Source organism: Rissa tridactyla, chromosome 2, assembly GCF_028500815.1.
Source record: "Rissa tridactyla isolate bRisTri1 chromosome 2, bRisTri1.patW.cur.20221130, whole genome shotgun sequence".
Lineage (NCBI taxonomy): Eukaryota > Metazoa > Chordata > Aves > Charadriiformes > Laridae > Rissa > Rissa tridactyla.
Window position 1 is genome coordinate 121,094,207 of NC_071467.1, and position 14,985 is coordinate 121,109,191.

Here is a 14,985-nt window from a genome sequence, read left to right on the forward strand (position 1 = left end):
CATGAAGAAAAGTTGCGGGGAGGGAGAGAGAAATCAATTGTACATCTGCTTTGCCTACACAAAACACTAATTAGTACTGTGCAAAGCAGCCCAGATTGTGAAGAATAAGTGTAGTCAGCATTAAACAGAACTGGGAAATGTCACCATTTAGGTGACCACTGATCCACAGTTGTCACTTGCAGATTATGATGTGACAGCAAGATAAGTGCAAGAATGAGGCATAACAGGTCATTTAAAAAAAAAAAATCAAAACAACAAATAAAAAACCTGATAATGGTGTAAACAAGATCACAATAACTCATTAGATGATGCTCAAAGATGCTGGTCCTGGTACTTTCCCTTCTTCCTCCCTCCCTCCCCTCCGAAATGGTAAGTCTCCAGAGTCTGATCCTGTCATTTAAAGACATGCTTCTGCCTTATGCACTGTCCACGCAATTAGCAACTTAGCAACTTTTTTAAGAGTACAGAGTTAGATCATCTAAATTCAGTGTTATTCTCAGCAGACAGCACCCTGGGATTAAGTTTCCAGAATATGCTAGAAAATGAGCTAATGGACTACATGACAGAAGGCTTGTGGTAACTTGGTTTTGTCTGATGCCACTTATAAAATTACATTTACTTTATTTACTCAGTGATGGAAATTCAAACTGTACCACTCTATCGTCTGCTTGCAGATGATCCACAATAAATCCACAGTCCATGCTCAGAAATCACCACATGAATGCACGGTTTAAGAGACTGACAAGAACACTGTATCATTAAAAATGACTATGAATTTGCTTTTTTTACAGCACAAAGTCTATCTTCATTTTGAATAATTTATGCGAACTTAAAAGCAGAGTCAGTGTGCAAGCATATTATAATATACGTCACTAGCTTTCAGACATGTGCTGCAATGCATGATCTACACTATTTAAAAACAAAAATCTTACCTCACACCAATTGTGAACATATCAAGGATATGCTTTCCTTGCAACCACCCAACCAGCATAATAACTCCTATAAAGAAAACAGCCGTCAGGATAAATATAAAACCAACATGTACTGTGTAGCCTCATGAGGACAAGAAAAAGGACTCGAATAGCCAAAATCATGCTTATCATTGTGCTACCTATAAAAACATATTAATTCTTGCGCTATCAAAGCATGATTCCATTAGTATGGCAGAAGTGAAGAAAGCTTCTGCCAGTCAAGTTGCCCAGTCATACCGACAGTAAGGTACTCTTTTATGGACACCCTGAATCAGAATACAAGGCACACTGCAATTTAAAATGAAGCATTTAGAAGCCAAAAAGTAAGTCAGAAAAGTATGTTTGCAGGAAGAAGCAAGAAAACACCCTTTTACGATGAAAGTTATGTCACAGCAGTAATCTTCAGATGGTTAGTGGCATGAACTCAAAGTGACCAATAAAATGAGGAGCCAAAATATTTTAAAGAGATAAAGCCTTCCGTTTTCCCAAGCCTACACATCAGTTTCAGTTACATAATAATTTGTAATTCTTTTACATAAATTCTCTTACCTATTATACCAAAGGAATACAAGGAAAGCTGTTTTCCCAAGAGATCCATGCTCTTCTGCAGAGGTGTCTTTGGAGCCTTGACAAATGGTAAACATGCAGTAGTTAACAAGCACGGGTGAAAAAGCATGAACTGTATGACATATTACTTCGGATGTGCAAATTTCAAGACACCGTCAGTGAGTAAGATACAGTTATACCCTATGCTTACTTTGTGAAAACAGACTGCTCTGTTCCATTCTTCTGTAGATTTCAAGACTCAAGAACACTTCAATGAAATGAAAAAAATTATTAGAAATATTCTTTTGGAGCTCTGTGATGTCTACAGCAAATAATCTAATACAAAATATTTTAATAAAAAAAGATTTTATTATCAAAGATTTTATTAAAAAAAAAAAATCATGCTGACTAAAAGCCACTGCACTTCTTCCAAGAACAAAAAGTTCTTGATAACAATAATAAAACTGTCTTTTCAAGACAAAGGCATTAGAGCCCTGGAAGGCCAGTTATATCTCAAAAGGAATTTGTTGATCATCTGCAGAAAATTCAATTTAAGCAAATAGAAAACTGTGGAAATACTTAGATAATCTAGTGTCAAAAAAAAAAAAAGGGGGCGTAGAAAGGAGGAGAGGACACAAAGCAAAAATTTTAATTAAAAAAGCCCAAAACAGGTAAGTGGATTTTTACATTGTATGCCAGTGAGTTTGGTTTTTTTAATAGTAATATATGGTGGACTACAGTATAGAAAGCATGGCAAAAAAAAGATAGGGTTATTGTAAAATCATGTTTGTTCAACAAGTAATGAAAAAAGTGCATGTACACTATCTAAGAAAGCTGGTGTCAAGTTTGATTCACTCTTACCTTCAAAATTTACTTTTAAAATTAGTTTACTGTAATATAAACATCAAAAATAACCCTACAATACTCTGATATTCCAGAATGTTGTTGGTGTAGAATGCTCACAAAGGGCTCTTTCTTATTGTTGTTTGGGTTTTTTTTTTTCCACTAATAATTACACTTGTTACAATACAAACTAAATACTATTGAACAGATGATTGTATTTTCCTCACATGTATATTAAAGTGGATTCCACTTCGGTGGCTGGACAGCAGTACTCCCTTGAAAGGTATGGTAATGCACTACAGCTAAAAATACAAGGTCAGAGATGCACTCCTGGCTGATGCATGTAATGCCTTTAATTGCTCTGTTTGGGCAGATTTCAGAAATGTAAATACCTGGAAAAAAAAGTGCTGCCGATACTATGCCTGATCATGTCCTGACAGCTGGAGACAGACTGCCTCCTTATGATCCTACATTGCTCACGCAGCCACAGAAGCTAGAAGGCCCTAGATACACAAAGCACTCCGGAGTCTGAATTCCCATGTGGATAAGTGTACTGCAATAAGGAAAAATCACTGTGGGAGTTTGATATACAAGAGTCAAAGGCAGCTTATAAAAGGATAAGGGACACCATGGAGCAGCAGCAGACACATGCATAACCCCGAAGAGTACACTGCTAATCAAGGGAAAACAGCCCTGTGCATGCAGCCCACAAATCTGTCATACAAATCCCTTTTGCACAAATGTAGTTCCACTTGAAAAAAATACACTTCCAGAAATTGCACAAACAAATTACAATAAGATTTGTTCCACGGAACAGGTTCAGAATATTATTTTCATGGTTAATATTTTTAGGTCAGCTATGGCTATTCCGTTGCATTGAACTACTTTCATCTCCATGAGCTAAGATTCATTTCACTAGAGAAAAGACAAATATTAAAAGCAACATAATTAAGTTTAACTAAGTTCCTAAGGTATAAATTCAAAGTTTTAATGGATGAAATACACACTTACAAAATATATAGCTTTGCTTCTAAATATTCACTCTTACCTCTTCTGCTTGCATCATTTTGAAAACTTCCCCAAATTCGGAGTTTTCTCCTGTTCCAATAACTATCCCCTAAAAAAAAGGCAAACAGAAAGCCAATTCAAATCTTAAGCTTAATTTTAATGTTAGTGGTTGCTCTTGACAGCTTTGACTCAAATAGCGGGCAAATGCCATTTAGCTTGCCATTAGCTTTGTTTATAGAATTAATTCTTGGCACAAATAGAATATATTTTTGCTAAAAAACATTTTGGCTCTGTGAAACAAACTGCTATTCCGTGCACTGCTGAAGTATTTGGTAACTACCAGTAACAAAACTCAAATATGGTTAGCCAAAACTGTATTTTCAGTTACAGATTTTCAAACACATGAATGTAGTTCTAGAAGCAAAATGCTACATCCTAGGCAGAAGGGTTTCCCATCATCTGATCCCTATAAATTTGAGCTCTCCTGGCGCTAGATTAGTTTTCTTTTTAAACCAGTGTCTGAAAAAGCACCAGTAAGAAAAGATCTGCAGTGTATCACAGTAGTCTTCCATATTTCCAGTCAAAATTTTTATTTCTATCCCATTTCTATTCTTTCAGAAATCTCAACATATATGTAGTTATTAAATTACATTTCTCAACTGACATGTGAACTTTAAAAATCAGAACTGTCTTCAAATAGTTGAAAAATTGAATATATTCTTCTCTATTAGTAATGATTTTACCTTTGCTTTTCCACATCTGACCAACGTTCCCATGAAAGCAATATTGCTCCTAGAAGTAAGGTCTCCATTGGTTGCTGCTGGCTGAGGAGCTGTAGATTTAGAGCAAGGAGCTGTCTCACCCGTGAGACTGGATTCATCAATAGAAAGGTCCACAGCCTTTGAAAACAAAATACACAGACTAGGTAAAAAGCATGACAATCTTTTTTAAGTCATTGGAAGTGTTAATAGAAGTTACCCAATTTTGACCATTAAAAATACATCCAATTTATTAATATGGTAAGGAGCCATGTCAGTATCAACCATATTTTAAGGATCAACAAAGCAACAAGCACTCCTACAAAATACTGCAGCAATGCAACAAGCTCTCATTTTGAAGAGTCTAAGTTTACTCAATTTTGTGTTCATGATTGGTTTTCCATAAAACATTCAAGAGGTTGCAACTGTGTTGCATTCTGTCGCCAAACAAAGTTAATTAACTGCAAAGGCAAGTGCACATATATATATTAACCTCTCAATTCTTCCCCCATTCACTTCCTCCTATCATGATCCGTTAAGAACTCGGTAACAAAAATCATATTTCACACAGTGGTTTTCATTCACAAAGTCTCTACAGGGAAAATATTCAAGTGGACCAAAGGAAGAGAAGTTGCCTTTTTTTGTTTTAGGTTTTACTTTTGTAGGTTTTGTGGTAGCATGTGGAGGCAGTTAGAGAAGGAAAAGTTAAAAATTAGTTACTCTGTATTAATCAGCTGACAGATGAAGAAAATAAAGCTTGTGCTCTATAAATATAACCCAAAACAAAAAATAACTTACCAAAATATAAATTGAAGAAAAACGTCTTCCCTCAACTGACATCCTTACGTATTAACCTACTGACTTTAATGACTCTTGAACAGACCCAAAGCCTGAATCATAAAATCCTGTTCACAAAATTTAAGTAAAATAATTCTGTACTATTAAAAAGTATAAAGCCGCTATTGGTGACTATACCACTAAATTTCAAGATAACCTTCTCAAGAAAAACAGTGTTAAAGGACGCACAATAAAACTCAACTGCCAAAACTCTTTCAAAGGATATCACTTACAAAGAGTAAGTAAGAATCAGTTACATTGCACTCGGTACCACTACACTATAGCAGATCATTCAAAGATTTGAGTTCGAGGTTTTTTGGTGTTTTGTTTTGGGTGCTTTTTGTTCAGGTTTTTTGGGGTTTTTTTTCTGGGTTTTTGGTTGGTTGGTTGGTTTTGTTTTGTTTTTGAGGAGGGGTGGTTGCTTTTTTGGTGTTTTTTTTGAAATGGCATGATAACTCCGATGCACTCCAGTTCTAGCTGAATAACAAAATGAACACAGGTGGCTAGATCAAAAATTCTTTGGTCAATGTTAAAAAAGGATAGGACCTTTACTAAAGTGCTTTCTGATTGGGCAAATCCCTCTAATTCCTGCTATTCTCTCACATAGTTACCAGTGTAGTACCCATTTTTAAAAGATGGATGCTGTATCAATAAAGGAAAAGGGACACTTGTCAAAAATTGCAATGAATATTTCAATCAAAGCCATAAAGAATGATTAACTCCAGAAAGTTCCATAGTAATTTTGTATTTGTTATGTATTCCTCAGACACCAAGCTGAAACAGTATGAAGATGCTGCTTTGCTACTATTCAGATTTAGCCACAACCTCTGAAATATGTATCATCACTACCAAAAGGAATTGTCTCCAAAGACTATACTGTTACGGGTATGTTAGTTCTTGATGTAATATTCTGGCTTTAGAGTACCATAAAACTTGATGGACCACTCATTAACATACAGAAAACTTAGGCCAGAAAAGGTCTTTTGGAAAACAAGATTGCCCCTGCAAGATTAGACCAGTAAAGAAACTTCCCACATATATGAAAGGCTGTAGAAAGTAAACAGTGCCTACTTTCATTTCTACAATTTTCTAGGACAGCATCAATCAGAATACGCCGAAGAGATCTAGCTCTTTATATGAAAAGATGATCTCCTTTTAATTATTTTTAAAACTCACCACCCCATAACAATGCCCAGTACAGACAAGATGAAAATAAGATGACATGCTCTTATTTTCACATGATCTGCAAGAGTAGTTGAGATAATGATGGCAGAAATTTTTAGCTGGTGTAGGGCTACAGACAACTGAGAAACTCTAATTCTGTTTCTGCTTTCCTTTGTAAGAGGTCCAAGCACGTTACTGTCATAGCATGTTATAACCTTATGAGCAAGAAAGAAGATGCTGCTGCAATAGCAGTTTCCTATCACTGCAGAGACTACACAATTGCTGAGGGAAGAAGAAAGTGTTTGCAATCGCAAAAACAAACCCACTAGAGTACTAACTACACTACAGGGGCTAACAACAGATGAGCCAGACAAATTTCTCAAGAGCAACAGATTTATCTCAGAAACTAGCTTGTTCAGGCTTTGTCTATAAAATGAACACTGATTAATCCAGTATCAATTGTGGATCTACAGCTCATCATATCCAGAAATTACTTTAAGATGATAGATAGCCCACGTAATGGGAAACCTGAGGATGCCCAATCTGACAGAAAAGTAACATGACATTACTCAATGAAAGCCATCAAAATAAGATGAATAACATATGCATTCCACTTAATTTTTAGAGAATCTGCAAGTACTATTATAATGCTACTCCTTCAACTCAAGCACTTCATCATAGAACATGTTGGGTTGGAAGGGACCTTTAAAGGTCATCTAGTCCAACCCCCCTGCAGTAAGCAGGGACACCTTTAACTAGATCAGGTTGCTCAGAGCCTCATCAAGCCTGGCCTTGAATGTCTCCAGGGATGGGGCCTCCACCACTTTCTGGACAACCTGTTCCAGTGTCTCACCACCCTCATTGTAAAGAACTTCTTCCTAATGTCTAATCTAACCTTACCCTGCTCTAGTTTAAAACCATTGCCCCTCGTCCTATCGCTACATGCCCTTGCAAACAGCCCCTCCCCAGCTTTCTTGTAGGCCCCCTTCAGGTACTGGAAGGCTGCTCTAAGGTCTCCACAGAGCCTTCTCTTCTCTAGGCTGAACAACCCCTACTCTCTCAGCCTGCCTTCGTAGGAGAGGTGATCCAGCCCTCTCATCATCTTGGTGGCCCTCCTCTGGCCTTGCTTCAACAGGTGCATGTCCTTCCTGTGCTGAGGACTCCAAAGCTGGATGCAGTACTCCAGGTGGGGTCTCACAAGAGCAGAGGGGCAGAATCACCTCTCTGGATCTGCTGGCCACAGTTCTTTCGACGCAGCCCAGTATGCAATTGCCCTTCTGGGCTGCAAGTGCACATTGTTGGCTCATGTCCAGCTTTTCATCCACCAGTACCCCCAAGTCCTTTTCCGCAGGGCTGCTCTCTATCACATCATCTCCCAGCCTGTATTGATAACGAGGATTGTCCCAACCCAAGTGTAGGACCTTGCACTTGGCCTTGTTGAACTTCATAAGGTTTGCTCGGGTCCACCCCTCTAGCTCATGCAGGTCCCTCTGGAAGACATCCCATCCCTCTGGCCTGCCAACCACACCACTCAGCTTGGTGTCATCGGCAAACTTGCCGAGGGTGCTAATGTTACAAATTAAATACTTGGTAAACTAGAAAATATAACAACACACTGATGAAAAAGTGTCAGAGAAAAGATTACAGTGGCACAATTTCACAATATTTTTTTTAACGTTCCATTATCAGAGAACACCGAAACTATACCCTAAAGATTAATGCAAATAAAGACTCAAAAACATCTGCAACCAGCTGCCAAAATACCTTATCATTCAGACTGAAAACAATCATTTTACAACACGTTTAACATTGAGGAAAAAGTACTCAACTAAAATTTTCAAGAATGCATTACTCCATAAAACTGGAAAATTCTTTCCTATGTCCTACAAAATCCACAATTACATTTGGAAAGCAGTTATTTCAACATATGTCAAAGCAGTTATGTCAAAATAGCTGTGAATTCCAAACAATAACAATTATTGTAGTTCAGTATTCAGTGGCTATTTTCTCTTCCCCTCTGTCCCACAAAATAAAAGTTATTAAATATTAAAGCAATATTAGGTATATACCTCAAATAGTCGTAGATCAGCCGGGACTCTGTCTCCAACTGACAGGCAGACAGTATCACCTGGGACTAAATCTCTTGCAAGTGTATGTTCCACCCGACCTTCTCGTACACTGTAGGTAAAAACATGAAGAGCACTAAGAATCTCTTCTCTGACATTTTGCCCGAGAAAAACATTCACACTGTTGACTACGCACTGCGATGTTACTGGTTTCAGCAAAATACGATTTCTTATTTGCTGCTTGTTTCTTAGAAGACATCAGTAACATCATTTGAAGGGTTTTTTAGGCTCATAAAACAATCTTTAAAATGAGCAAAAGCAAAGCTAGTTCTATGTCAGCATAAGAGTTTGATACAAAGGCAGTAAGTTCAGTAAAATCTTTTTCATTTGCTCATTTCAGGTTAAAGTTATTATGACTTAATTTAGGACTGAAAGGACAGACAATTACATACCAATGGCATTCTGGAGGCACAAGCTTACTAAGCTCTTCAAGAGATTTTTCTGATCTGTACTCCTGCAGAGAGATTTAAAAAAAAGTAAAACAGGTAACATTTTTATAACAGGCAAAAATTAAACAACAAGAAGATACGTCCATATCTACTGAAATTTGTCTTATTAGTAAAGTTGTATTAAAGTAATATTCCAAACAATAAGATAAGAAATGACCTTCAACAGTTCTCTATTAGATACTTTCAAAAGCAAGTATGGTCCAAACACTGAAAAATTTACAGATGTGCCTACAGGCATTTCTTCTGAAAGAATAGCAGAGGTCCCTTTGTATTTTCCTTCAATATCTTCAGGTCTTTGTAATCCTTGCAGTAATGCTTCTAAACTCAGGGATCAGACACTTGATTAAGTTCTATAGTTTAAAAAGTTAGTACCAAAAGTACTGCATTTATGCTCTTAGCCACTGGAGAACTAGGGTAACACAACTCATCTCTAGCTCAATATATAAAACACAAAACAAAGCAATTTTGGTTTAGGCACACACTGAGTAAAGCTGTGTATTTACAGAATGAAAACAACTTTTTTATGACTCAGAAAATTACCTGAAGACAATTTAATTTGATTTTAATTTCTGTACAAAATTGAAGCCAGAGTTACATTTTCAAAATCTGTTTTATATTTAAATATTAAATAAATATTAAATATAAATATTTTATATTTAAATAAATATACGAAGTTAAGTATTTAAGTACTTCTACACTGTTTATTCTAAGTGCTTCTTTACAAGTACTCTTTTATGGCTGAGTATAAAACTGATAAAGATGCATAAATGTCAATGTAGTTAAAGCAGGTCAAATCATGCACTTTGGAAAAGGCAAAAGACTTGGATGAAAGCACAGAGCTCTTTACTCAACCACTCACAGCACAATGCATTAAGACAACTACTCCAGTCTTGTAAATAGAAGAGTTTACATAAAAGCAATAATCTTATTTGGACAACAGCTGTCTTACCTGAACAAAGGCAACTGTAACAACAATGAGTATTGCCTGCAAGAAAACAAAAGCAGGTGAGATAAAAGAATTCCAAATGGCCATGAAAGTAACTGATCATATTTGGTTTTGCTCAGCCATAGTTGTTACTACGTATTAACAACAATATGATCTGGAAACAAACTTTCTCGTGCTCAAAATCCCTCGGTATCCCTTGGGTCTGTTATAAAAGTGATGCTATTATCTATTTACATCTGCTCTAGTGATGTCCAAGAACTCCATAACCTGATTTTACTAAAAATGAGATTAATGACTAGATAGTGACTTTGAAGAAAAACTCCCTCTGCTCCGTGTTTCTAAACAGTGACCAAGAGACAGCAGTGGAGAGAGATCCATAACACAAATAGAAAAATCATCTGAATTAAATGTGAATGTTGTTCTCTGTGAACAGAACAAAGGTTAGGCATGACGTGTTAACTGCTACAGAGCATCACAGATGTGTTTTCATTCAAATCACCAGATAACAGAATGACTAAGAATAAACTGAAGACCAGAGATAAGGCAGCACGCTGAAGAACAGGTCTGGAGCCAGAAAATATCCCAGCAAGAACAAGAGGAGGATAAGACTCAGGAATGCTGCCCAGGACTCCCAAGGAGGGAGACAAGACGCTGAGTATGCCCCAAACACCCAAGATGCCAAAGATCCCAAACACAAAAAGCTAAAAGAATTTGCTCACTAGAAATAATCCAAGATAAGTACTAAGTCCTCAAAGTCCCCCACATCACACACAATTCTGGTCACACCACTTCAACGTAAACATCATGGGGCTTGTAAGCATGTGATGTGAAAGTGAGTGAATGATGAAATCTATTACAGGAAGTAACAACCATCAATTTTGTGTAAAGTAAGCATCGTCTTCCCCTTCAATACACTCTCAAATTGAGTTTTGTTACATTAACTGAATTTGTTACTCAAATTGAGTTGTTACACTGCTTTGTTACAGAAACATAACAAAAAATCCATTCATTAAGCCTTTAAAGTACACGCAGAACCTACTAAAAATAACAAAGGTATTACCATTTTGCAAGAGAAAATCTCCCTTGAAGAACTCTTAACTAAATCAAGAACAAATACCATAAATCTGCCATATTTTTTATACTAACATTAGTCTCACCAACTGAATATTACAGTAAATAACTATATATATATATTCCATCTTTCCATGGAGTATTTCCACCACAGCTACACATGTTTCTTTTGGAGGCAATATTATCTTTCTACAGTTCATGCTACCTGACACAGCTTTGCACTTCTAGCCTCACGTCAGTCTCTCAGCTTGTGTCTGCATATGGAAAATGGATGTAATTATTTAAAAAAAAAAAAAAAAAAAATCTTCATCAGTTCCCAGTCCAGATCAAAAAGCTTTACAATGTATTTGTATCAGCAGAGCTAAAAAGATAGCAAAAGCTGCTCAAGCCAGTATTGCCACCAAAAGAAACAGCAGCAAATTAGTTGTTGCTAAAGCTCTAAACACAAATATATAGTCACAGAAAAATTGCACTGTCACCTGAAAATGAGGCAAAACAAACATTCACTACGTGAAAAAGTGGGCATTAATAATAAGAAAGGCTAAACAGCAGGTTAGTCGAAAGTTATACAAAAAATACAATGTATGAACTGTAACTCAACCACACTTTTTCTCCATATTTTAAGACACCTCTACCAATGTTCACGAGGCTGTTACAGATTCCGTCTCAGGTTGTAGCACAGAACACAGAAATTACTGCTACCTTACACTAACCGCCCTGTTCTTTTCTCATTGCCTTGCTCAAAAGGTTAGGTAACAGACTTAAGGGCACTAACCAAGGAAAACAAAACAAAACAAAACAAAACATGAAATAATTAAACTTTCAGCCACAATAATTAAATATATTTCATAGTACAATAATTTGCCTAAATCCAACTTAGGAACACAACAGAACATTCCAAAGTAACAATATACTCAAATGCATGGTTTTTCTTAAAGAAGCCACATAGTTTATCTTCCAAAGAAAACTACTCTTTTGAAAGAATTTAGAGGGCTTAGGAGCAAGCCTCCAGTTACCTTGAGTTAATTACAAAAGTAAAACTCAACATAGAGAGTGCAGAGAGCAGCCAAGACATCAAACAGCTAGAACTTTTCTCTGATCATACAGAAATCCTGATTTTCAGTTATCACCTATCACCCATCACCCTGAAATGGTCAAAGGTATTATAATTTTCTTTTGTGTCATTTGCAATGACAAACATTTAGCAGTACGGTATGTGGCTCACTAATTTAGCACCCTATTTAACTGCAAACTTCTACAAAAAAAAAAAAATAATTATTTCAGCTTCTACCTTCCATCTGCTGTTTCTAGACAGTTCAGGTTACATTTCTTTTTCATGTTTTAAAGGATTAATTCTTTCAAGTAAATTCACAGAAGGCTTATTTGAATTTCCATTTGAAATTAAAGCATAATTTAAGATAAAAATTACAGAAAAGACACCAAAAATTGTTCCTCTCAACAAATGCCTAAAGACAGGCATTTCAAGCAATGAAAGCGTAAAGATGCAAGATGCAGCCAGAAAATTATTCGTTGATGTATTTTGATACGTATTACTGCTATCAGTCAAGAAAAAAAAATCCAGTCACAAACTAAACAGATTTAATGACAACACACAAATCAAATTCATTAATTAGAATCAAGTGATCCCATCCCACATTGGCATTCATGTGATGTTGAAAGTGCACGTGGTTGCACATTCTGAAGCACTCCCAATGAAGATAAAATATTAGTTCCTTACCACAGTGATACTGACAGCATCATCAAACTGATGCATTAGAACACTGATGACTGCAGATGCCAGGAGAAGCATAATAAGGGGATTTTTAAACTGAAATGGAAACAGAACAGTAATTCAGCAATATTCTTAAGAGAAAGACCATTTTATCTACCCCTCAAAGCACACCTGATCTGTTATTGAAACATATTATTCTACAATTAAAATATTTCTAACCTACCAGTGCAAAGAAAATCTGACTCTGTACAGTTTGGGCATTTACTTGAGCCTTTTATTTTTTTAAATATCAAAGACCTTGAATAGACCGTATTCAATAAATAACAGGAAAAAAGTGTTCCTTACATTTCTTGATTCACATTTTTAAGACAAAAAGAATAATCTATGGTTTTTTAATACTGTATTTGAACATAATTTAAGCACACAAATAGGAGCCTGAAATATATTCAAAACGTCTTTGAGGTAACAGACTTAAACTGTCCCCAGCAACTGATCACTATCAAGGCAGCAATGTGTTTCATAAATTTCAATTCATGATTCCTTGTTTCAAAATACAAGTTTTCTTTTTAGATCATACGCTTTCTTCAGATTTCTAAAGCTAAAGCAATAACGGATCTTGCTTCTACATGTCAGCTGGTTGCTAACATGGTTGTTTTTTTGAAAAATGTTACAAAAAAGAACATTCCTCCAATTAAAGTGAAGAACATTCTAAAAGCTCACAATAAGCACATTCAAAGCAAGTATGTATCTTAATAAATCCTACCTAAAATAGACTTGGATTACATGCTTTAGAAATGTTCTGATGCATCTGACTAATTTGACACTACACATGGGAAAATAAAGCATAACGCCAGAGGACAGCTAGTATGTGATGATGTTCCCACTGCTATCATCAGCAGAGCACTGAATAACTTTTTAGTCACTCCCAAGTAAACCAGTTTCTCTAGAATCAACCATCTATTACTTCAGGGTTTACTCTAGAACTTAACTGCACTGCTGCTCAGACAAGGTACAGGAAACATTGGCCAAAATGTTTAACATTAGAAATTAATTAGAAAAATCTTCTGTGTGAAAATTTACTGTAAATATCTTGTGTAGCTGGGGGATGGGAGGGGTAGTCAGAAGGAAGTAGTGAAACTTTCTCACTCTTTTGAGAAGCTGCATGCACTTCTACAGATATATAGATAGATATATATGATAAATCACACTGATGGGGGGGGGGAAACAAAAACACACCACCAAAAAAAACCCACTTGACTTTTGCCAGTTCTGCTTAACACCAGAATCAAGGCTGGCCCTACCTCCACTTCAGTTCAAAGGCAGTGGTTTTGCTTTTTAGAATTTCCTTTGTCTATCAAGTTACTCATAGTTCATGTTCCATTTAAACATTTACCGACAGTCGTATGCATTTGTGTCTGACCTTAGTGCAATTCATGCTCAAGTCTTTGCCTACAAGGAACTTTATTGTGCCTCTCCAGCCCTCAGGCTAGTTATGAGTGGTACCCTTTGGCAAGACCAAATCATGTAGTTAAAATACTGGCATGTACCTAAATAAAAGCTTTTTCAATATGTAAATTAGATATAAATTATAGAAGTTGCAATTTCCAATTCTACTAGAGTTTCCCCACTTTTATCAGAGTATGTTCATGCACACAAAAGCTAAACAATACAGAGCAAAACTGCTGAAAAGTATTAAAATCAAGAAGCAGAAAGGACAAAAATCTTAACCTGGGAAATATATTTTTTCCACAGTGGTTCATCTTCACTAATATCAAATTCATTCCATCCATGGAATGCCCGTCTATGACAAACTTCACAGTTTTTTAAGCCATTCTGAAGATTAGCCTATTAACATATGCAAAGAATAACACAGTCAGCAATTATACTGATAAGCTAGACTTCAAAATAAATGCCAACACCAAAACATATAGCCTTAGATTATACAAATTTGGCCAACATCAGAAAGACAAGCTTGATACCAATCTTTGTATGACAATAAAAGCTGACTAACTACTATTTTAAAACTCAATTTGGCAGTACTTAAGAGATTCAACAAAAAATTCACAGAGCTACTACAGAGGCAGATGCTGTTTCACATGCCTAAACAATTGCTGATCTTCCCTGCAGAAAACTCTTTAACAAGCCAAACTGTAGGCATAGTTCAGACTCTTGAAGATTAAGTCAGGAGCTCAGCTCCTCAGCCAAATGACAGCAATAGCTTCAAAGTCTTGAGTTGGCGGTGACCAACATTTATCATGGTGTTTTCTTCAAGCAGTCAAGCATACAGAAAATGAAAAAAGACCATCTATCATGAAAAGTAACCCAGATTCAATGGTTCATATATCTGTCAATGGGTAGCTTTCTCTATCCTGTTCCTCCACTTAAAATGGAGACTGCCAAAATAAATTAAGGACATTAAGGATTCCTTAGAGAAATGGAAGCAATAGCCATGAAAAACAGGACAGAATTTTACAGGAAGGTTGACTCTAGAATTTTTATTAACAAAAAGCAACCTTCAAAGCATACCAAAATAC

At 36.1% G+C, this 14,985-nt stretch overlaps 1 protein-coding gene across 3 annotated transcripts in view; it reads right to left on the minus strand.

Moving 5' to 3' along the window:
* The window catches only part of ATP2C1 (ATPase secretory pathway Ca2+ transporting 1), a 51,913-nt gene that overhangs the window by 20,314 nt on the left and 16,614 nt on the right, over positions 1–14,985 (minus strand). For all 3 annotated transcript variants that reach the window (XM_054189607.1, XM_054189609.1, XM_054189608.1), the window contains exons 4-12: positions 14,180–14,296; positions 12,458–12,547; positions 9,652–9,687; positions 8,646–8,707; positions 8,197–8,305; positions 4,112–4,267; positions 3,409–3,477; positions 1,521–1,596; positions 933–999 (exon numbers count right to left, since the gene is read on the minus strand). In XM_054189607.1, coding sequence (XP_054045582.1) covers positions 933–999; positions 1,521–1,596; positions 3,409–3,477; positions 4,112–4,267; positions 8,197–8,305; positions 8,646–8,707; positions 9,652–9,687; positions 12,458–12,547; positions 14,180–14,296 — 782 coding nt within the window. The remainder of the gene's footprint in view (positions 1–932; positions 1,000–1,520; positions 1,597–3,408; positions 3,478–4,111; positions 4,268–8,196; positions 8,306–8,645; positions 8,708–9,651; positions 9,688–12,457; positions 12,548–14,179; positions 14,297–14,985) is intronic.